The 25,299-nt window shown below is 35.0% G+C and overlaps 1 protein-coding gene across 2 annotated transcripts in view; it reads left to right on the top strand.

Annotated features, from left to right (window-relative positions):
• LOC111051716 overlaps positions 1-24,279 on the top strand; it is a 546,966-nt gene extending 522,687 nt beyond the window's left edge. For both annotated transcript variants that reach the window (XM_039436102.1, XM_039436103.1), the window contains 6 exons: positions 4,585-4,778; positions 14,556-14,780; positions 16,290-16,800; positions 18,276-18,616; positions 20,175-20,378; positions 21,916-24,279. In XM_039436102.1, coding sequence (XP_039292036.1) covers positions 4,585-4,778; positions 14,556-14,780; positions 16,290-16,800; positions 18,276-18,616; positions 20,175-20,378; positions 21,916-22,111 — 1,671 coding nt within the window. In that variant the 3' untranslated portion in view covers positions 22,112-24,279. The remainder of the gene's footprint in view (positions 1-4,584; positions 4,779-14,555; positions 14,781-16,289; positions 16,801-18,275; positions 18,617-20,174; positions 20,379-21,915) is intronic.
• The last annotated feature ends 1,020 nt before the right edge of the window (positions 24,280-25,299 follow it).

The following is a 25,299-nucleotide window of genomic DNA, read 5'->3' as shown; positions in this document are numbered from 1 at the left end:
ACAGTTTGAAGTCCGTTTCATCCACTTTTAAGTATCAGCATAGTTTAAATGGGGAAAGAATTATGTTATTTATGAGGAATCCTGTCAATTTGATGTCAGTTTCATTCACTTGAGACTGTCAGAGTTAGTTTAATGGGGAAGCATCTATGTTTTTCATGCGAAATACTGGCGGTATGTAATGAATCTCTCCATAATTATACTCTGGAGACTGTTCACTTCCAATTGGGAATAATGAGGAACTGTACAGGAGGAGAAAGTGCAAAATTAAGAGTGTGAAAACTAATATATCAAAGGGTATAAGAGTAGAACTGATATAAGAGGGTATATAATCAAAATTCGGAAAAAACAGTTTTGAGCTAGGCCTGTTGATCCTTTTCCAATCATGTATTCGATGTGTGTGTATTGTTGAATTTAAAAATAAATAGAAAATATATAAATGTACTGTATGATTTATAAATTGTAAGAATAAAATTGAATTGATAAGAGGATATCTTCATAGCTCAGTATGATAGGCTATAATGTAATGACTTACTAAACACCAACTAATAGATAATACACACAAAAAACTAACAAAACCTACTCTAGAACATGGTACGCCATAGTGGAGTAGGTCAATTTCCACACAGAAAAAACTAAACAAGTAGAGAACACATTATAAGAATCTTTTGTAACTAACTATTATATTGTAATTTATCTAATATTTTTGTAATTGATGTTGTAGTTTTAGTTTTTTCTGGGAAATAAACATTTATTTATTATTTATTATTATTATTATTATTATTATAATGTGGGAAGAGAAAAGCATGTAGAAAATAGTAGAATAGTGGAAAAGTGAGCTTCAACAACCAAGGAAAACTATTGGAACACAATCAACGTTATCAAGTACCCTCTATTTTAACACAACTAGTTGTAACTCCGCAAAAGCCATTGGAAACTTGTGTAGCCGTAAGATAGTGGACAGTTTAGGGAAATTATTTATGATGGTTCATTAATCACTACGCTGGTTGAGGATGAAAACTGGTCTACAATTAATGTTTATTATTCCAACTGATATTGGGTAGCCATGAATTGGATGGATCTCTCAGTAATTTACGAGCTTTTCAACTTAATCTTTCCAATTTTTCAAGTATACATTACGGAATAAAACAAATCATCTTTCATCGATAATCATAGCCTAAATGAATATTTAATTGTAGCTCCAACCCACTAATATATTATGTGATAACTTGAAGGATCTCCATCAAGTTGTAACTTCATCAATTGATAATAATAATAATAATAATAATAATAATACTGAGGGTGATGCCCACATAAGCTTTTAGGCTTGTGCGTGGGTAATGAGTTAGAGGGATGATGATAAGAGATGACGACTACTTTTCAGGTAGTCAGGACCGACGGCTTATCGTCTCCTCCGAAAGACGGGGTGGCCGTATCTATGTGATTGTGCTGTGATCAAAAACTTTTGCCCGGTCGAGATTCGAACTTGGGTTCTCTTGATTATTAGACCAACGAGCCACCCAATTGATAACCCTCCTCATCTTCTTCCTCAAATTGAGTAGTGACGAAGAAAACCTTAAGTGATGGAAATTGATTGCTGAACCTATCAAGAAATCACCATTTCAATCAGATTGGAAAGAATTCATATTGTGCTTACTCTGACGCCATGAAACTCCTTGAAAAACTACTCATCCACCTTTTCATCATTGTAAACAAAGTTCTTCAACTGTCTTTTATCTGCCAATATTATCATTCTTGAGAGATGAAGCTCTCAGATCATAGATTTCATGAAAAACTACTCAATGGTTTTTCCATTGATGAAAACACCGCTCTTTAGCAGTCTATTATTTGTCATTATCCTTCTTCAATCACCCTTTCTCGAACACCGATGAAGCGTGCCACTTCTTATCTTCGTTGCCAACAATCTAAGGCACTTAAAACAATCGAAGTTCTCCACTCTCTCACTCTTTCTCTCTCACCCACTCATGCCTCACTCATTCTCTCTCTCTTTTTGCCTCGCCAGCAGCCAATGAAAGCTGATTAATTAAGCGGTGAACTTCTGTCAAGAAGGTGGAAAGCTGTAATTAACCAATATTGGTATTTATTTGCACCGGAAACTTCTGGCTCAAGTTTTGATACCGTCTTGAAAACCAAGCCAACAGATGACAAGTTTTCCACAATCACTCTATCTCACTCTTTCCATCTCAATCTCAATCTCTCTCTCTCTCACTCTTGAAACTTACCGGGGCATTCTTATTGCCAAATGATCGTCTGAAAATTATCTAGAGATCCTTGATTAAGTGGAATTGGACCCGGTTGAAAGCGTTTCTATTTGATTTTAATTAAGTTCTCGAGCATAATCCGGGATCGTTTGGTTGCAATTCAAAGAAGTTTGCAAGACTGTTAATGCCTTTTAATCTTTAATCTTTGCGCAAATAATCAGGTAGGCAGGTTTCTTTGATTTTTATCGTTGGTAACTTGTTGAGAGTTCAACTGTTTGGAGAAATCGAAAGTCTTTTGAAAAATGGAACTCTTTATTGCTTCTCAATTCAATTTTCCTGATATTAGAGGAAAGAACATATTCCAATATGATTTTTTCTCTCAAAAGAGTTTCAAGAGAGCTTGATATTCTTGTCTGAAAAATTTGATTTCACTTATCACTTTCCCAGTTCTCTAGTATAAACGAGAGAAAATAATCTAGATAGAAATACTCATCATGTTCTCTATTCGAAGCTTGCCGTCTCCAAACTCTTTTCCACTCATAATTTACCATATTCACTAGTACTGTGAGACAAATTGATTTGTTTACAGTATTTTCCTATTTTTGTTGTAATTGATCACTTGTTTAGTCAAATATGTTTGCTGATTGGTCAACATCTATGCTCCTCCTAACTTCAAGTTCGTGTTGATTAGGCAGCCAATCACAGCCCTCCAAGCGTAGTATAGGAATCCATTTTGTGAATGAGTCAGGCATCCATTTTGTGAATGAGTCAGGCATCCATTTTGTGAATGAGTCAGGCATCCATTTTTTGAATGAGTCAGGCATCCATTTTGTGAATGAGTCAGGCATCCATTTTATTTGTAGCTATCAATTCGTGTTTGTCATGAGCTTCAGTCCCAATCTGAATAAGTTGAGGTATCGAATCATCTGAGCTGTCTCCTTCTTCACTTGGAAAGTTAGTTGTTGTTATTATGATAAAAGAAGTTCAGAAATATGAATTATGATACACTTAAGCTTGTCTCCACAAGATTTATAGACTATTTATTTCTCAAAAAGCAGTAAATTCAATAATGTATCAGTTCTTGTCAATATTGGATGATCAACTTACCAATGATGAATTTCATTGCTGTATATTCTACTTGAACCTCTGCTATTTGTTGATTGTGTATCTTCTTCTCTAAGTGCCTATCCGTTCCGGATGTTGGCTATCAGCATGGCTATCTTGATTTTGTTGGTTGAGATTCGGAAGAGTTCTACTGATGTTTTACCGAACCACTTCCACAGATTTGCCAACCAGGATATTCTTCTTCGACCCGGTTTTCTCTTGTGTATCAGTATTACAAAACTTCTATCATGATAAACATACTATTCTGACCGATATTGGGGAGTCATAACTTAGAATAGAATTCTCATAATTCTTCAACTCCTCAACTAAACCTTTCTAAGCTTCCAGATGGAAACTAAGGAATAAACAACTTTACGGGCCGGTTTCCGAGCTCGGGATTTAGCTAAGTCCTAGACTTTAAACAGCTGGAGTCAGAAAATTGGTTTTCCAAAACGGGACGTAGTCGCAGTCATTGTCATAGTCACGTTTGAATTAAACTTCGAAAAACTAGAAAATTGAACACAAAATAAAATAAAGAGAAAATAGTGTAAAGTTTCAGCTATTATGAATTATTTAGGAATGTCTAATTTCGTCAAGGAAAAACGTCTCCAATTATAGAAATGAGAAAATAAAAACTACGACTACTGTTATAAAAGCTGTGCCCCTTTTGGGAAGCCAATTTTCTGACTCCAGTTGTTTAAAGTCTAGGACTTAGCTAAATCTCGAGCTCGGAAACCGGCCCTATATCTTGAAGCAGTAATCATCGATAAATATTTAGTTCTATGTTTTGGACTATAGTGAGGTCCACGTTACAATAGCAGTGTTTGATTAGCAATGGTATTGCTATCCTTTTCTATCATTCGACTAAGTGGATAGCGCTTTCTCTTTCTTGCTTTGCTCTGTTGCCAGATCGTCTTTTAAAAATCTAGAAATAATAATTAATTATCAAAATATTTCATCTTAATTATGTAAATTCATTATGAAATTATTGAGTAATATTATTTCTAGCTTGATAGAATATAATTGATAATATTAAACGAGAATGAACAGTTAATATTACATCAATAAACTTGTATCAGCTACCGTCTATGGAAGGAATTGGCAAGACAGATGATCGGCAACGTTGCTCTCCTATCCACTGCCATGATAACGTGGACCTCACTATAGCAATAGAGTTGATCTACTCTTCACAAATATTCAAGCTCTTCGTATTCTCTTGACTTAGTAATGATGAATTTTTCCTGTATTTCTGTTTTCGCAGAACGTGAGCCTACTGGGTGAATTTTGCAAGGATGAAGTGCCGCGCCTGTGTGACCATACTCTGCTTAGCAATTCTTCCCGCTTCACTCGGCCCTGCTCGCTGGCGGAGAGCTATGTCTCTTCTGGAACCGATCTCACTCTGGAACAGTTCCTACGACAGGGATCTGTTCTCTTTCCTCTACATTTTATGCTCAGGTACGTTCGCTACTAGATACTACATTCTACCAAAGAGGAAAGGATACTTTTATTGTAAGATTATCAATAAATTATTATTTGATTATCATCATCATCATCTTCACTTCAGGGATTAGGTTTATTAATTAACCTGTTCCGGTACCCATCTAATAATATCTAATATTTGATTATTAGCCTATTTTTTTAGAAATTATTCATCACAATAGCGGACAAATAACACACAACGACAGAAACATTTCTGCTTTATAATTTCATAATGGAATTTATCTAACCATTATTAATCGAATCTCAGTATATCTCATTATATTATAAGATATTACCATAGAGAAACGATAGCATAAGTAGATATCCCATGGTATAGGGAATTCATGTCGCAACTTTTACTGTTATCTCAAGCCGATTACTGTCGATTATTGTCAATTTTTACTGTTTTGTTGGGGTGATAGTGTATGAACGGCACAATTTGAGAGACTACCAGCGTCACACAGCTGCATAGGAAACAACTACGTGAACTATCGGCATAGGATAACAGTAAAAGTTGCGATATAAACGCCCTATACCATGGGATATCTACTTATGCTATCGTTTCTCTATGATACTACATTCTACCATAGAGAAAAGAATACCTTTATTTTTAGATTATCAATGAATTTCTATTCGATTATTAACGTATTTTTTAGAATTTATTCATCACAATAGCGAACAAATAACACACAACAAAAACATTTCTGCTTTCTAATTTCATAATGGAATTTAACCATTCTTAATCGGAATCTCAGTGTATCTCATTATACATATTATAAGACTAGCCGTCAGGCTCGCTTCGCTCGCCATATCCGTCTAGCCAGGGGGCTCCACCCTCTGCACCCCCGACTGGATTTATCTTCTTCTTCTCTATACCTATAAAAGGCTAAGCCCCGACAGACTGAAATCACACCACAGCCCAAACTACTGAGCCTAAAAACTTGAAATTTTGCACGATTGTTTATGGTAGCCTGAAAACATCCACTAAGAAAGGATTTTCAGAAATTTTCCCCCCTGAGGGAGCTGGGCCCCCATCAAAATTTTGTACTTTTTAACCGCTCATTGCACAGCAAAGTCATGGGGAACTTTTTTGTTCAGCTACGAACAAAAATTAGATCTAGGCAGAAAAATTTTGATCAGGAGTACAGGGGGGTTCAGGAGAGGGAATTTTTCGAAAATTTTGATGTAAAATCACACTACAGCTCAAACTAATTGCCCTACAGACTTAAAAATTTGCACAAATATTCTTCAAACATGCTAGACGCGCACTAAGAACGGATTTTGAGATATTTTGTCTCTAAGGGTTTCAAAGGATGAAAAAGGATCCTATTTAGTAAGGTTATGAACATGGTAAGGTGAATGCTATATTATGGAACTGAGATATTTGACACATGACATTCTAACATATGTTGTAATCATTGAAAAACCTTAGAATAATTTTATCAATCAGCTGATCGAATTTAATTTTCCGTGTAAATCGAAAGCACAAGCTTGCCACGTGTTTGTTCAATTGTTGTATGCTTGGCCAATTCGGTTCGCGCCTTCTATCAGCTGTATATGGAGTCTCATACTTTCTGATTAGAACAGAGCACTGAGATTTTCTTTGGTTAGGAGTTTGTTGATAATTCTTTTTTTAAATTCAAATTCTATTGCAAACAAAAATCACATTGAAAAATTTCTTAATAGACAACAAGATTACAAAAACGAGATGTCAAACATAAACCTACATTTATTTTCAGCACGGCCAGAAAAAGACAAACCTGAGTACTAGCCGTGAGTTCATTCAATATGAAATATTTTTATGTGTGTTATATTTTGTGAACAAAAAGTACGAGTTAATGAGAGATGTAAGTAATTTCTTATATTTGATCTAAATGGTTATTCATATTGTAGTAGTCGGGGTCACATCAATCGAAGTTTTTTCTTTTGTAGCTAATAAATTTCATATGTATTGATTGTCCATAATGTATCCAGTGTCTATATAGCCCAGTCAATAAGGTTTTTTCGATCCGAAAATTAAATAAAAGCTGAATCTTTTACCATCGATAGAACCCTCCCAGAGGGTCATTCTCCCAAAAGTCCCAAGAAATCCCCTTGGAGCTTTCCCCCCTAGCACCCCTCAAAGTTGAAAAATGCAGGTAATCACGGAAAATCAATTATCTCTGTACTCATTGATCGGAAACAGTTCTATTATATGCCATTCAATTCCTTATATTATAGACTACAATAATAGTTATATTCATTTTTTCAATAAAATTAACAGTTTTCTTGATAAAATAATATATATGTAAAAATTTAGGGGGTTTGCGATTTGATTTTTTGTTTTCTCCGATTAACTTGGAGGCAAGTAGTTTTAAAGAAAAATGAGCCAGATAATTAATGTAGCCACACTCATTTCAAATCCATTGATGTATATTTTTATGTATTTGCGATTCTATTTGACGCCGTGGAAGGGGAAACGCGGTCGACGCGGAACGGCGCGGTTGACTCTCTTAGCCATAGTAAACAGCAAACTGGAAATCAATTATCTCTGTAACCATTAATCAGAAAAAAAATCTATCATATGTCATTCGATTCGTTAAATTAAGGACTACAATATTAGTCAGATTCATTTCCTCAATAAATCGAACAGTTTCCTTGATAAAATAATATAATGTAAAAATTTAGGGGTTTTTCGATTTGATTTTTTTGTTTTCTCCGATTAATTTCGAAGCAAGTGATTTTAAAGAACAATGTAACGAATAATTATTGTAGCCACATTCATTGCGAATTCATTGATGTATATTGTTATGTATTTTCGATTCAAGTTGACGCTGTGGAAGGGGAAACAGCCGACGCGGCTGACTCCCTTCACCATAGTAAACAGAATAATACTGCTGTCTACATTGCATCTCATTTACACTATGGCGCTCGAAACAATTAATTTTTTCTATTGTTTTGACATGCGCTGTATATAGATTTTCACTTTCAAATACACTTAAAAAAATATTACAATTTTCTTGATTTAACCATGCTCATGATAAAAATCAGGATTTCGTTGTTTGCTCACAGAATGTATTATATTAATTTGAATTGTGCCTTCTCCATACGAGTCAGAGGTAACACAATTTGATAACTCTAGTTTCAGATATTGATGTTTTTCAACGAAGTTTCATAATATATTATGTGTCCGACTCCTTCATCTTATCCTTATTTTGTGAAAAATGAAGATTCAAAATTTCTTTTCATAGATTTTCTTGCGTTTTATCTTGTTTCATCACTCTTTATAATCTAAATACTTGATAATGGAATGAATATCATCAGATCACGTGAACAAAAAAAAAATAAAAGGGTGGGCCCACCTGAGATACTATACTCCTGATAAGTTGAAAATTTTCAAGCTGAAAGTAGATTAATTTGTTGCACATTCGGTTCAAATATTAACAAATGTTACCAAATATCACCAATATTATCTATCATATATAGTGAGAACGAATTACTCTGAAGCGTTCTACTCTTACTGAACATGAAGAGGCAATACCAAGCCAGAATCGCAGTTCCGTTTAAATCATTATTATAAGAGCTTTCAAATTGATGCTATGTAAATTTAAATATGGATGTCATCCCCATCTCACAATTTCCCTATTTATCCTTATCCTGATTCAGAATAAAGTAGTTGATCTCTATAATTACAAAAATCAATGTACAGTAGCTATAATAAATAGTGAAAATAACAAAATTTCTAGTAATAATGCAACTTTTTCTAGGTACGAATTTCAAGGCTCATATAATGACTTTTTCTCAATCACAGGCAGAAATACCAATGATCATAATATTAGTAATTTAATGGAAATTGTTTCTATTGTACATTGTTCGACGTAAGATAAGCTTCATCTTTAAGGTAATCAACGTATTTAGGATTATCATGTTTATGAATGAAAGCGAGTCTGTGATAGGAAATTAGTCAAACTGAAATATAAACATTATATACATTCATATTTCTGATCAACTATATTACAAATGATAGTATCAAGCCGAAATGAATTGAGCAATTGCATTTCAAAGTTACTATCCACTGTTCAAATCGCACTGTGATTCCCTTTTACTTCCAAATGGATTGAATTACTCTTCAACGTAACAATTATTGTAAAAAAGCCAGTGGAGTATGAACGTCATCCAAATAGCATTTGAATTTCAATTTTCAGATCATGAATTCATAAAAAATTAATTCTTGAGAGAATAGTGATGAATTGCAAACAGTGCAAGTAACATTGATACAAGCGATACAATGAAATCAACATCGATTAATTTAATACTGGACTTATCAAATTTATATTACCGTTAATTTATATTATTTATAAAGCTTATAAAATGTAAAACCAACATTTTAAATTTTCCTCTACTGGAGCAAAACATCAATAGAAAATAAAGAAGATCCCATTATAAGCACAATATACTTGTGTACTAGAATTCACTTGAACTAACTCATCACTTCAACCCTTCAATGATCACAATGAACTAGATTGGTATAAAACCATGAAATTGATAATCAGGTACATTTTTCAAATAGCTTCACCCACTTAATCTGTGAATGCTAAGTCATAAAAATCATGTTCAATAGATTTAATTTGAATGCTTCAAATAGAGAATGATCTATTCTTTTGGTGCCCTAATCAAAATCAATTTCAATCAACATTAATCGACACAAAGAAAAGCTTCTGCCAACCTTGTGTAATGAATGACAAGATGCGAGTGGAGGTGAAAAATCGATATGTTAACAAAAATAATAGAAGATGATGAATCATCTTTCAATTATTAATCTTATACGGTAGGGTACTTTGTGGTTAAATGTGAAACATTTGTGAAAATTTGAATATTAACAGTAGAAAACAGCAAACACTGCACGCTATGATTTTTCAGGAAATTGCACTGCTAACACTATTGTAATCTATGATTTATCTCAGTTTTTGACATTCATAACTTATGATAAATTCTAGCATAGATTATGATCATACATACATATTTTAAATATGTAATAGTATGACTATTTATTTTATCGGTTGCAAACAATATCTTTGTCTGTCATAGAATGCATGATTTAGCACATATATATATAACAACAAAATGATTTTAGAGAATTTAGAGAATAAAACTGTGAAAAATTAGTTTCATCGAATGTCAAAACAATAGACAAAATTGATTGTTTCGAGCGCCATAGTGTGAATAAGATGCAACTTAGAAAGCAGTACCGTAGGCCTACTACTGTATTTTACTGTTTACTATGGTGAAGAGTCAGCCACGCCGTACCGCATCGACTGTTTCCCCTTCCACAGCATCAAATCAAATCGCAAATAAATAACAATATACATCAATGGATTCGCAATGAATGTGGCTACAATAATTATTCGTCTAATTTTCTTTAGATTATTTGCTTCGAAGTTAATCGGAGAAAACAAAAATGAATCGAAAAACCCTAAATTTTTACATATATATTATTTTATCAGGAAACTGTTCGATTTATTGAGGAAATGGATGAGACTAATATTTTAGTCCATATGTAACGATCGAATGACATATGATAGATTTTTTTCCGATCAATGGTTACAGAGATAATTGATTTCCAGTTTGCTGTTTAATATGGCTGAGAGTCAGCCGCGCCATTCCGCGTCGAATGTTTCCCCTTCCACGGCGTCAAATCGAATCGCAATACATAACAATATACATCAATGGATTTGCAATGAGAGTGGCCACATTAATTATCCGGCTCATTTTCCTTCAAGAGCACTTGTTTCGAAGTTAATCGAAGAAAACAAAAAAATCAAATCACAAACCCCCTAAATTTTTACATATATATTATTTTATCAGAAAACTGTCAAATTTAATGGAAAAAATAAATAACTAATATTGTAGTCCATAATGTAACAAATCGAATGACATATAATAGAACTGTTTCCGATCAATGGTTACAGTTATAATTGATTTTCTGTGTTTACCTGCATTTTTCATGTTTTAGGGGGCTGGGGCGGAAAGCTCCAAGGGGATTTCTTGGGACTTTTGGGAGAATGACCCTCTGGGAGGGTTCTATCGATGGTGGGAAATTCAGCTTTTATTCAATTTTCGGATCGAAAATGCTTTTTTGGACCTTCATTGACTGGGCTAATAATGGAAGTGATTGAACTACTCAAAATTAATGGCTTACTGGTCCTTCATAGAATTTATAGTATTCCTGGTGATTGAGCCTGTCTTTTTTCAGCGTTGACTATTAATAATAAAACTTTATTTACAACTAGCTTACCTGGGAACTTCGTACCGCCAAAAAGTCAATGTATCTCATGTCACACTTCAATTTATTTGGTGAATCATGAAATTTATCTGACAATCAATATTTTCATTTACATCTGAATACGGACTTCCTATGTGCTTAGTCATGCAGCATTCTTTATTCCCAAAACATATTATTCTCAATCAATTGGTAGTAATATCTAACAGTAAAGTGTTGAATTAAAAAAAAAAAACTAGATAGGATAAATCAGTGTTTCAAAGATGAATTCAATGTTTTCATAGTTGTTGATTATTAATAGATGGTCGATGAAATATGTGATGTACGATGAATCACACAGAATTACATATTCTTTCCATCTTCCATTTTAGGATGAATATAAGCTAAGCTAAATTGAAAAAAATATATATTCTGCCATTAATGATTGCAATATGGTCAACTCTCTTCCATGAGGTGAATAATTTTTTTCCAACATTTTCCGGTTACCCAATGATAGGGAAGTGATAATTATTTGTATAGGTCTTCTAAGGAACCATAGAATAGAATAGAATAGAATAGAATAGAATATTTGCTTTCGTTTTTTTAAACATACAATGGAGTTGAGTTTGTTTACATATTATATAAAAAACAAAATATCATTTGAAAATAGGAAACTGAAAACATATTTGTCCTTAATCAGTCTTGCCACAAAAAAACAGATCAGATATCAGTCCAACTCGTCGACGAATCTCCTGAATCTATGTAGCTGAAAAAGTAAAAACAAATCTTATCCATCTTGGCTGGTGTCTCTATGTGTAATAGTTCTTTATACTGTTCGTCAAGTTCCTGGCTCCCCCGCAGATACTCCGCCAAGTACTTTCTTCTGTTGTCATCAAAAGTCGGACATCCAAAGAGAGCGTGACATAAGCTGTTATCAGCCCGCTGGTTGCACAGCAGCAGATTTCCTCACTTGAGAAAGATGCCGTGTACCCCTTGTGATGAATTCTTGCAAAGTTTGGCCGAGCAAGTCTCAGCTGGCTGACGAGACGCATCTTCCATATACTTTTCCCGAAGTTCAAGTACTCCTCCTCAGCACCCAAACCACTAATACAACGATAAAGCGGATTGTAGTGAGAAATCATCACCCTATCGACATCCGTTTTTAATTTGTGCTCCTTAATTTGGTTATTAGGGCATCTATATCTCTCTTGGATTCTAGTGCGATCAAACTCTCACCAGATTGGCACTGTCGAGCTTCCGATTAAGTTGCGTCATCCAGTTGTACTTTTCTTTATTGTTGGGCTGTGCATCTAATTCCGTCAGTCTTTCAAGACATATTTTTGGCAAGCGGTCACCTCTCATTCTCTTAACCTTTAAATACCATGCTAACATTCCCTTCAATACTCTGCACTCGATGTGGTCCAATCCCATCTCAAGACGCACAAAATGCATAGGAGAATTTTTCCTCAGGAAAAAAAAAAAAAAACCTTTAAATACCATGCTAACATTCCCTTCAATACTCTGCACTCGATGTGGTCCAATCCCATCTCAAGACGCACAAAATGCATAGGAGAATTTTTCCTCAGGAAGACTTGAAAAACTGTTTTTCAGTCGATTCAAGTTTCTCACAGTATGATGGAGCCCAGATTTCAGCTGCATACAGAGAGTGGAGGCAACAATGGACTGATATAGCTTGAAGACCGTCCGAAATCTGCTTGTCTTTGTGGTGGTCAGGATTTCCTTAACTTTTGCAGATGCCACCCTTGCTTTTTTACTTGCTTCTTGTACATTAGTGCAGAAAAGTCCAGATGATGAAAAGACTGTTCCCAATAGCAGTATGTGCTTGAAGTCTCAATCTCCTGATTCTGGTAAGTAACATCTTCTTAACTCCGCTACCTCCTCTTCTGACCGGTACTACCTTCGTCTTTAGAACATTCACCTCAAGACCGTTCTGCACACAGTATTCCTCCAGGAGACGCGATGCTCTCATTATGCCAACCCAAGTCATGTCCAAAATCACAAGATCATCCGCATAAAGCAAAGCCACTAGATCTTGACTGGCACTCAAATTCACTCCTCTACAACCCTGACTCTCAAAAAATGTCACAATGTCACCGATGAACAGAGAGAAAAGCAAAGGACTTAGGGAATCGCCCTGCAGGACACCTTTTGAAATTTCAATTCCCAATTCATTGTTATCGCTTAGCTGAATGTGTGCAGAATCATATAGAGACTTTATTGACTTTATCATCTTTGCAGATATTCCAAGGTTGTAGAGCTTGGGCCACAATTTTGAATAATCCAAACTATCAAAGGCTTTTCTGAAATCCACAAACATGGTGTAAACATTCTAAGGAACCATTAACTTACAGCTGGTACCAATAGACTATACTTCAACTCCAAACTACCGTTGTAATACCAGTAGCCTACACAATTTATCATAGGGTGACGTGTTTATTACAGCTGGTAACTTTAGAGGCTAAATCATATTATCTCAATATAATCTTGAATCATGATCATCTTTCCGTTCTTCGGTAGCCGCTAGGCCGACAGTTTCGAAAACATAGGTCTGTAAAATGAATTAGATTAATAAAAAAATAATCATTATTAGCCACCCTATTAAAATTCCTGGTCAGAAACCATCACACAACATATTCCCAAAGTTTCATGCCATTATGTCAAATATTTTTCAAGTCATAGGGAACAAACACACAAGCAGATTAATTATATATATTATATTATATATATATATATATATATATATATATATATATATATATATATATAATTATATATTACATATATATGGAAGATAGAAGATTTCATTCGGCTCAAACAAAAGCCTCTCTAAATGGAGGTAGAATGATAAGGTTGACAACTTTCAGTTCTGTTGTTTTAAAAAAATTTTCAAATCACTTTCAAAAAGTTCATGTAGTACCTACTATTGTGTTTGAGACACTTCTGGCGCTATCATAGTTTCACAACTATTCTGTTCTACACTCCTATCTCTTGCAGTCGTTAACCATATCTATAATAAAATGAAGAGTTGGCTTATACACATACGGGATAGGAAAATTATGTTTGACGCATCATCACGTCTGAACTACTGGACTGATTAAATTGAAATGTTCCATATAGGCTAGATCCTTAATTAACCAAGGATGGTTATAGGCCTATTTTCAATTCTACAAAATTTCATTACGTCAAGTTTTCAGATTATCAAGTTTGAAAATAGATCCTTGCGAAGCACGGGTTCCTGCTAGTATTTCATAATCTGATACAGGCCTTATTGAAGAATCAGTCATCAAAACCTCTATGGAAGCTGGTCGAAGATCTTCTATGAAATGTTTCATAATCTGATAAATTCACAACTCAACAAAAATAATACACATCTTTTTTACCTATCAAGCTTTGCTTATTTTGTCACATACTTTTAACACCTGATAATGTTTTGTTCATTTTGTTTATTCTGATTGGAAAAAGGAATTATCTATTTATGTTTCTATCGTTTGCAGATACGAGTTCGTGGATACTTCGCTTGAAGGCGTTCACGTGAAGGACTCAGAGAACCCGTGCGACAGAGTGTTCACGTCTTCAGTGGTCTCCCCCAGCGCCGGGCGCTTCCAGTCGCCGAGGAGTGTGTTCTACTATGGCCGCGGCGGGGCGCACAATCTCAGTTGTGTGCTGCGGTTCGAACCTGCGCCCAACGAGAGGGTGCGGCTTACGTTCACCAGAGCTAGGTGAGAAAGACTTGTTTTTTTTTGAGAAAATGTGTTGTTTTGAATGTAACCATTGATTGTTATGTGAAATAGGTTTATTTTTACAATGACAGTTAGTTTACATTTTACCATTCAAGCTCAGATTCTTTCAAGTTACTTAGATCAGTATGCAGATACTTGGTTTGAACGGAAAAATATCAGCTGTTAGTTTAAACCCCGCATGAAACACATTACGATGAATGCAACCATCTAGAAGTAAACATGGTTTAGCGTCAAACGTAATCATAGCATATATGGCACTGAGTAGATTAATTTTCAAGTTACTTCACTTGTTCAAACTTAGTATTTTATCAGTGATTATAGTATTATTTTCACGAAAAAAATTTATTCGATTTGATTTACTGCAAGAAATGATTGAATCTTGCTCGAGACTTTGTCTGTTTAGAGAAACTTATTGCTTTGATTGATTTCGATTCCACATAGAATTCTATATTCTCCGTATTTATCTCTTCTTCTATCTATATACGGTTTTCCTTGTAAACAGTCATAGTTTGAGTGACATCCTGATATGGTTGTATGGAACAACGTCGTTAATACATCTATCTCTTATATTGTTTCCCGCTACAAAACACTCGATAATAACTCTATTGAACTTTTTCAAATTAAAATTCGAATACAATTCCTCTTTGAGGCTACTTTTTTGGAAGTGATCCGTGGCCTAGTGAATATATTATAGTGTTTGTGTAGCAGCCTTGAAGTTCCGTATCAAACCCAAATATGGACAGACGTTTTTAGCCAGGTCACTCCCGTGTTATCGGATGGGCACGATAAACTGTTGGTTCTGGATCATACATTCATATGTCGTGAAGCTCATTGACGTCTTAAATAATATAGTCAGGCTCGGTTGAATCTTCTTGTAAGAGACTCCCTCTCCTTCTTCTTCTTCTTCTTCTCAGAATAATTAAGATAATTACTCCTCTCTAAGAAAAGACAATAAGAATTTACTATTAATTAATATGATACATAGTGGAGGACCAAAACAGGCACAACCCAAAACTGCCCCTCCCCCGAATTTTGATTTATTAAATTAGTTCAGGAAGTAGGTTATTTTTTCTCCACTCCATAAAATTTTGTCCAATTGTCTTTTATCAATGAATTCGTTCATTCATTCTTTATTCATTTATACAATAAGAACATTATCAAAATGATAGGGAGAGGAAAAATGAGGTAACCTTGTGCTATTCCTCTCGCAAATTTAGATAACACATAGTCCGAAATAGGTAAAGACTTGTTGTTCTTCAATTCACAAAATTTTCAAAAAAAATATGGAAATCATGTATTCTCCTCCTGGGGATGAGCTTTATCAACCAATTCTCTCTTGACTTCTTACTTCTAGTTGGTATGTTTTAATGCTGGAGAATAAACAATACCTTATCTGATTGATGAGGCTTATATATTGGAAGGCTAACAAAATTTTTTGACTGAAGAATTCTGAATAAGTGTTGTGTTGTTTGTGAACGTTGTCGTCAGGTTCGGCGAGCGTCCCTGCGAGACCGTGGAAGACATGCGCACAGGCCGATGGCGCTGCGCAGCCGGCCCCTCCATGAACACCACCGCCGAAATCTGGGTGTCCGAGTACCCATGGCCCTCCATCCCCCTGCCCCGCGACTGCCTCTGCTCCAGGATCACCGAACCACTGGTGGTGACCGCCCTGACCGGCTCAGCGGTCGAGGTCAACTTCACCGTCACCTTCATGAACATCACGCAGGACTTCAACGATTTCAACTTCGAGGGAGAGTATGAATTTGTGACTGGTGCTGGGGATCTGGACAACGGAGAGGAGTGTAAGAAGTTGAAGGAAAGGAGGAGAGTGAGAGGGTCGAGTGGGGAAGTGGTGCTGAAGAGTCCGCTGAGGAACCGGGTGGACGAGAATGATGTGTTGGAGGGTGTGGGTGCGGAGGCCGACTATGACACCGGCTGTGAGAACCATCCCTGGCTGATTGAACCTATGGACTCGTCGCATAATTTCCTATATCTCAAGGTATGTTTATCAGTGATATCATTTTCAATATCTATCTTTCAATTTTTTCCATTTTACTTGTTCTGTTTTTATTTAAACTCTCAACAAGATTTATTTCCTAAAATAAAATAAAAACTCTTTTTAATTTTTTTCATTCTACTTGTTCTGTATTTATTTGAACTTTTAATCCTACTTTTAATCGAGATCTATTTTTCCGTATTAAGTGTATTACTAATTACAGAGAACTACTGGTTCCTCTTTTATTTTATTCTAAACACTTGCAAGAAGTATTACAAACATTATCTTTCTATAAATGAAAATATAAATCTCAGCACCATTTTAAATTATTTTGTCATAACATATTTCGGACCCTATTGCCATTTGAAATGATTTTGAAAGGTTTCATTTATATTTATTCATTCATTTATCCATTGTATAGAGTAAACAATACAGTAGTCGGTTCCTTTCAATAGGATGATCCAAAAATCAAAATACAATGTATTGAAAGTAGCCCTAAAGAAAAAAGACAATCTCTTTCTAGTATCTACTGTTTGAGTAGCCCTCTCAAATTACTTTAGTAAAAGTGTACTGTCTTGTTTTTTTTTACTTGATATCTTCTACTTCGTTCCTCTTATCCATTCCTTTTCCTAAACCAAGAACATTCATTCAAGGTCTTCCTTTTTCTTGTTTGTTCAAGATTCATTCGATTATGCTCTTCCAACTGTTTCTATTTAAGTTTCTCTGTGCCAAAAATGAACAGACACTATGTTAGGTATGCATGGAACTTACTTTATCTTTGTGAAGATGAGAACTTCGTAATTCATGTAGGGAAGAATTTGAATAACAGTTTATTTGTTCCATAAAAAAATGCATGAGATTTGGGTAACTGGAAAATTGATGAAATTTTGTACGTTTTCGAATGTAAGTTAATCTTTCAATGACAATCATATTATTATGTAGGCTATAATTTTTGCTTACTGAATCAAATTTCCAACATTAAGAGAATTTGTAATTTACAGCGTTTCCTATTGTTTGAGTACTTGAAGCAGGAATAAGGAATAAGTACTTAAATAATTAAGAACTTGAAGCAGGATTAAAATAGTTCAAAATAGTTCTAGGGTGGATTACATACAGAATATTTAATCCTTCAAATTCTAATGCATCATTCACTGAATGATATTGCAAAAATAGGAGTGGACAAAAATCAAACACATGAACTCACACATCAATGCAACATTGAGCCTAAAATTCTTTTCAATAAACAAACTTGTCACTTCTTTCATAAGAACATCTATGAGTAATTGGAAGTGGTGTTTATTATTGGATGGACTTGAAATAATCCAGTCACCCTCAAATATTCTCATGGAATGTGAGATTTCGATGAAATTGGTAGCCCTATGTAACAAATTGAATGTTGGATGGTTTCATATTTTTCTTTTATGTAGTCAATTACACAACAGCACATAGCAATTATTATGTCTCATTTTTGAATCCAGGTAAGAGGCTACGAACTATCCACCCCAGACAGCTACCACTGCAACACACTGAACCGGGTGCTGGTTTATAGAGGGTCGGGCACAAGGAACCCAATGGTTCTCTGTCCACTAGCCGACGGCGCACCTTTCCCGCGCAGCGTCGAAGTGTTTTCCAGCGGCTGGAACGGGTCAGCTGGTCTCTCGCTGCTTACTGCGCATGCGCGCAGCTTTGTCGTCGAGTTCCTGGACCGGGAGCCGGGTCGCTACGAGGTCAGCTGGATGGAGGTGTCCAAGAGGCCTTTCTCCAGTTCCACCAGTTCGTATACGATGAGCACTGTGCTGCAGCTTGACTGTGTCTACAAGTGAGTGACTTCTTGTTTTCAATAGTATTGTACATCAAATTTCTTCACTTCAATCATAGAGTGAAGGAAACTATAATTTCTGTCATCTCTGTTTCAATTTACGATTTACTTGATGCACAATTTTGAAATGCAATTGAAAACTATTCAGGTAATCATATTCATGCTTTTCAACGATTGAACGATTCATGCTTTATTGGATGATTCAATATCCTTCCCAAATAGAAATTTCAAAGTATTAGTCAATAATTAATGCCATGCTTATGCATAGTTAATAAGAGGCATGATAAGAGATGAGTGGAGAATGAAATGAAATGAAAAAAATCATTATTTGGTGAAGTTAGGACTTCTCTCTCCACCCTTCAATCTTGAAGTGAGCCATCAGTTAAGGAGGATCTTTTACAGGAACTAAAATGTTTAGGAGGTAAAAGCAGGGGAATCAGAATTATCAGAATTGAGAGAAATCAGAATTATCATCCTTCCAAATTCATTTCATTTATTTATTTCCACAATCACAATATCAAATTAATGATTGGAAGAGAATCAAAAGGATAACCCCAAAACTGTTTTATTTCCCTAATTTTGATAAAAATAGTTCAAATGAGGTTATGTAAATTTAGAATAAGTTGATGAACAGTTTATTTAAACATACACCAACAACATAATCACAACACAAGCATAATACGAGGAAGAATACCTTATCAACTATTCAATTGTTTCCGATATAACAGGAAAGTGGTTAGTTCACATTGAATAGATTAAAGGAGAGGAATGGGTGTGAACTAGGAGGAGAAAAACAGAAAATGATAAAAAAAGAGAGAAGAAGGGAGGAGGAGAGAAAAGAAGTCAAGAGATAAGTTCTTGTTACTCTCGTTATAAATTATGTAGCCTACTGAAAAAGGAATAAAATAATGAGAAACGTCAATAATTCCTGTTTGGAATTATTTTGCTGTAATAATTATAATTATTGAATGATGTCTGTTGTATTAAAACAGATTTCATAAAAACATTTATGAAACATGAATGATGTTTCCTTATTTTTTGTATTAATTCAAATCAGATCAAATCAAATCAAAATTTCCACAAATATATAGAACGACAAATCAAGTGAACAAGGTACTACTCACAAAAAAACTGGACTATGTTCACGAATAGGATGATTGATTGAGTACTTTATTTAAGTAGATTACAATATATACTGGCTTATACACTCATATACAATAGCTTACAATACAACAAAATTATAGATGAATTTACATAATATAGACTGAGAAAATAATAACCATTGAACTGTATATGATATAAATCGATTTGGAATAACTATAGATAATATTGTTATGCATCTGCATAAATTGACGGAGCTTTGGACATATCAATGTCCATTCTTCGGAAAGAATATTCAAAATAATATTCCTTCCCACTAACTCTCTACCAAATTGTGTCAGATTGAAAGTGCTATAAGTAAAACTACGGTATTATAGAAAGATAAGTTACTTTAATCAGAAGCAGCATCAATCACAATACCATTTGTGAGAAATGAAAATTATTCATTTGTTTGCAGATGTCCAGAGCTGAACGCTTGCATCAGCGCCCTGCTTTGGTGTGACGGCACAGAGCATTGTCCCTCAGGCTACGATGAGTCGGACTCCAACTGCGCCTTCAAGCTGGGTCTGCCTGTACTCTACCTCACCATCAGTGGAGCTGCCCTCCTCTTCCTCACTCTGCTCATTGTCTTCACTGCTTGCCTCAAGTGCCGACAGCACAGGTACGTCTGTCTGCCTGCATTACCTCACGAAAAAAGATTGCATAAAATGAATCGTCAACAAACAGTTGAGCAACAGTTGCATGAACAAGATTTAAAAAAAATCATTACTGAGGATGGGAATAAATATGATATTAATATAAATATGAAAAGAAGTTTTGGACTGTAGTCTGTATTGTAGACTGTAGACTGTAGTTTGTATTCCCATTCACTGTTTCTTTGTCCTTAAGTTGATTGATTGTAAATGATATTTCAAGTTTTCAAGTGATAATGACAAACGAATGCTTGATTTGTTTAATAATTATAATGTAGATGGACAACTTATGGAGATTTATGAGCGATCTCTGTTTCTTTTCTATTTAATTTTTGCTCCATTCTATTTTTCATTTTCCTCTTTTATTCTCTCCTTTTCAATACACCTAATCTGAGGAGAATGTTGCTTTACCTGCTGTCTATTTCGTATAATGTTATCTCAAATTCTGTTTTTATCTTCCTCTCTTGTTCCTCTGTCTCCTATTTTGTCTCCCTTCTCATTTTTCCTCTACTCTATCTCTTCAAGATTTTCTCTTCCCGCTTCCCTCTCAGCTCTTCACTCTTTCTTAGTTTCTCATTCCTCTTTCCAATTCTATCTCCTTCCTCACTCAACTCCCTTTTATCCTTTCTTTTTTTTCATGACCTGATATAATTATGAAATGGTCACACAATAACATAAACTTAATACTTGGATTACCGTATTATAAAAGGCCACAATCTACCGGTGTGAGAGTCTTTTACCTTTTGTTGTAGCACTTTGAAGTTATTGGACAACCATATTGGATCAATTATATGATTTGAATAACTCTCATCTCTCAAAATGATAGTATCAGATACAGTGGAGTGGTCTGCTCAAATATTGCCAATCGGTTTTAAAATCATGTCAATCCCTATTTTACTTTGCTAGCTATTGTTCTGACATTATACTTTCATATCCTGTTCTCTCATCTCAAATTCATTTATGTTTTCTCTCACTTCCCTTTGTTACATTCGCATTCTTCCCTTTCACTTTTCTTTTCCCATCCATTCATACTCTTTATTTCCTTGCCTCCAATCTTCCTCTATTTTCTCAGCTTCTCTCATCCTCTACCTGTATCTTTGTCTCTTTATCTCCTCTTTCCTCACATTCTATCTTTTGTATAACTCCCATACTCTTCTCTCACACTCACTCACTTACTCATTTCAATCAATTTCCCTCACTCTCTCTATATAGCTGGTCGTCTTCTGTTCTCGCTCAGACACTAAAGACCTACCTCACTCTTCCCTCTCACTCAATAATCATCATCAATAATTCCCTTACTTTCCCTATTTGTCTGTTTTTCTTCTCATCTGTCTCTTTTCCTTCAAATGGATTTAGACTTTGTTCAAGCCTTTTCCCTTCCATCACGGTACTTCAAAGTGATTGGAACACCATAACAAATGAAATTACTTATTATTGTCATAACCCTGATTGAATTAAGAAACTTTTGAATTTCATATGAGTTGTTGATTGTTGTCTGTTGCACAGGCGGAACAAGCGGAAAAAAGCGGCCGCCCTGCGACCCAACAATGGGTCACACCTGCACCACCACCACAACCACAACAACCACCACCACACGCACACACACACGCTGACGCATGCGCACAACGGTGACACAATGACAAAGCGCTACCCGACGTCAGCCGAAGACCTCTTCCTGGACGGCAAGGACAGCCTGTGTTGACGAAGCGTGCTGGCCTTGGAGACGACAGTCTGACCCCTCAAAGGGGGCCCCGGCCCCTCCCCACGGGCACCCCGTAAAGGGGGGGCCCCCTCGGGCGGTGAGTCGCCTCCCACGCGCACCTATTTCGCGCAGTACTATCCGAGGGGCAGTTTTGAGTGGAACGCCACTTCCTCCTCCACCAACTCCACGTCGCTCTCCCAGGGCGCCAATTCTAATGGAAATGGCAATGGCGCAGGCGCTACTGTCTTCTAGGCATCTACTTTTGGGACATGCCTTGTATGGAAACCAAAACTGGAAATGTCAGACTAGGCACTACTCACGGGACTCTTACTGCTAGGCATTACTTCTTGGACATGCCTTGTACAGAAACCCAAATCACTAGGCACTACTTCTGGGACATGCCTTGTACAGAAGCCTCAACTGGCCAAAGAAACTTCATTCTGGGACATGCCTCGTACAGAGCCTCAACTGGCCAAGGAAGAACCACTTCAGGCTGGGCACTACTTCTAGGACCTTGTACAGGAACCTCAACAATCTGGACTATGAATCTTCATCATAGGCAGTACTACTTGGACATCACTTGTACAGAATTACCAGGGACAACTTTATCCCAGCCACTACTTCTTAGACGTTTCTCATACAGAAACATCAACTACTCTCCTGGCTCAACTACTTCTGGGACGCACCTTGTGCAGAATCTCTAACAGGACTATAGTATTCAAGGCACTACTTCTGGAACGTGTCTCGTGTTGTTGGACTTGTGGTGCAAGTGAATGTTACCGGATTGCAAAGGTTCATATGGAATTCCATCTTATTATTTTTCTTTAGTTGGTTGATTTTCAATCATCATGTAGATCATTGGGACTAACATTTGTTTCACCTGAAATATCTATGTAACATTATTATTTTGTTTAAAATAATTTCTTTCACCCTAAATATGTATGTAAAATTATTATTTCGTTAAAAATCGTTCATCAAATTTGTTACCTACATTGTAGATTATCTGGTATCATAAACAATTATTTCATATTTTCATTTCAGTTTGTTGAAAGTAGTTTTAATTCATTTAATGTGTTTCACTAATTCTATTTTATTCCATTCCTATTCTATTGGTTCAAAGGTGGAGGTTTGATAATTTCTTGGTTATTACAACTTTTTAATGTTGATCTCTCCATCCCATGCAAGTTTTGTTTTGCTAAACAAGTCACTTCTAACTTCCAAAAAAGAGTATTTGTGTTGAAGGATTTCCAAAAAAACTATTAGATTTCCCATTGCCATCTCCCATCTCCCTTTATCGCAATAGAGGAAAAGTTTTTCAGAAACCAATTATCATTATTGATCACAGAAAAATAAATTACCCAACACTCCTTGGCAAGTTCTGCGGGAAACCTATCAAAATTCGAGCTCAAACTTTTCTATAACTTTTTACCGAGCCAATTAGACCATTCTTAAATCAAAAATGATTCACTCTACACAACCAGGTTTTTTGTTACAAGAATATTATTTTTCAATTTAGAGATGGTATTCCATGAACCTGAATGAACGTCGATTGCTGCAGAAATGATATTTTTTGAACTACAAAAACTGTTTTGATGGTCAGAGTGTTATTAATGTTAACGGATCTTGAAAATAGTGTTATATTATTTGAGTTCTTCACGAATTGGGGAGATAAATTCTACATTATTCTTTTTGAGCAATTTTCCTACCAAAGTTTCAAGAGAATTTAATTGCTAGTAGTCTCAACCTATCTCCATCATCATTGTATAAATTTCAGAGCTTTCTTCTCATCAAAAATATTGTAAATAGCTACTCATAATCTATCACAATTATTTTTTTTTCTCGTAAACTGAATTTTACAGACGACCTGCATCTTCCTAATGACGTGAAAAACTGATGTGTAAATATGAAAATAAATTGAAGCTCAATATGAAGAAACAAACCATCAAGAGGACTAGATACTGTTTATAAAATGAAATTTTAAGTAACGACAATGTAAGTAAATAGATATATAACTACTTGTGTCAATAATATTACGATTCTTACTGACTGTGAGGACTTTATCAATAGCATAAGCGATAGACTGATTACCGTAATCAGAACTTGGCTATCATGTGTGATGTATGTGTATGGTAGTCGTTTGAAATTCTCAATATATTTATATGAAATTCTTTTCGAATTTTACTGAATTTCTTGATATAAACATCATCCTTTCCAGACATTTCCTCATAAACTTTTCTTATTTTTCCTCAATTTATTTTATTTAAAATTATGATATTATTCTCGGGGTTTTGGTATCTTTTTCAATCGAGAGTTGAATAATAATTATTAACACGATTATAATAATAATCGAAGGTATCACTTCTGAAAGTATTGTTTTCCTGAGTTATACGGTAATTTAAATAATAACTTTTTTTATTTTACATGACTGAACACTTTAATAACTTTGTTGTAGTCTATACACGTAAATATTTGAAAATAAAACACTTTTCCATGAGAAATAAGGAATACATTTGACTCCTAAGACGGAGCTTCACCAGCAGCTCTCATCAAGAAGTGTGTATTGTTTTAAATATCTACGTTGAAACACAGTTTTTAGACTGCAACAAAGTTAGTGAACGTTTAATCATTAAGTTTATTTGCTTTTTTTAAATTTTTTCTCCTTTTTATTTGGTTTCTATTAATTTCCTCTTCTTTCTTTCTCCAAATTTCAGAAAGCATGCATTAATATGATTATGATAAGTGATCACTTTATACAAGTGGAAAAATCACTTGTTAAAAAAACACTTTGGAAAATAAGAGTTCCTGTATAATGTCACAGTACATCTATACAACTCAACAATATGAGACACAGATGTGTTAAAATGTCAGCTCAATCTCATAGCAGCATACTGAACGAGTTTCAATCGGTAAGTCCTACAAATTATTCAACTCACCATTGCTATTATTTTGACATACATTCAGATTCATTAATCCTCATTTGTACTGTGCGGTACACTCCGAATGAATCTCCAAGAATGATTAAAAATCAAAGAAAATATGATTATCCAAGCAAAAAATAGAATAGAAATCAAACTCAACAATATCAAGCAAAGATGAGTTGCATCGTCATCACAGTTTTACAAAAGTTTATTAAAGAACTACATAATTACAATTACAGTACAAATGGTAACAAACACAGCGTATTGAGC

The sequence above is a fragment of the Nilaparvata lugens genome, chromosome 10 (genome assembly GCF_014356525.2).
Source record: "Nilaparvata lugens isolate BPH chromosome 10, ASM1435652v1, whole genome shotgun sequence".
Lineage (NCBI taxonomy): Eukaryota > Metazoa > Arthropoda > Insecta > Hemiptera > Delphacidae > Nilaparvata > Nilaparvata lugens.
The sequence above is the reverse complement of the archived record's forward strand: the minus strand, read 5'-3'. Positions and strand labels throughout refer to the sequence as shown.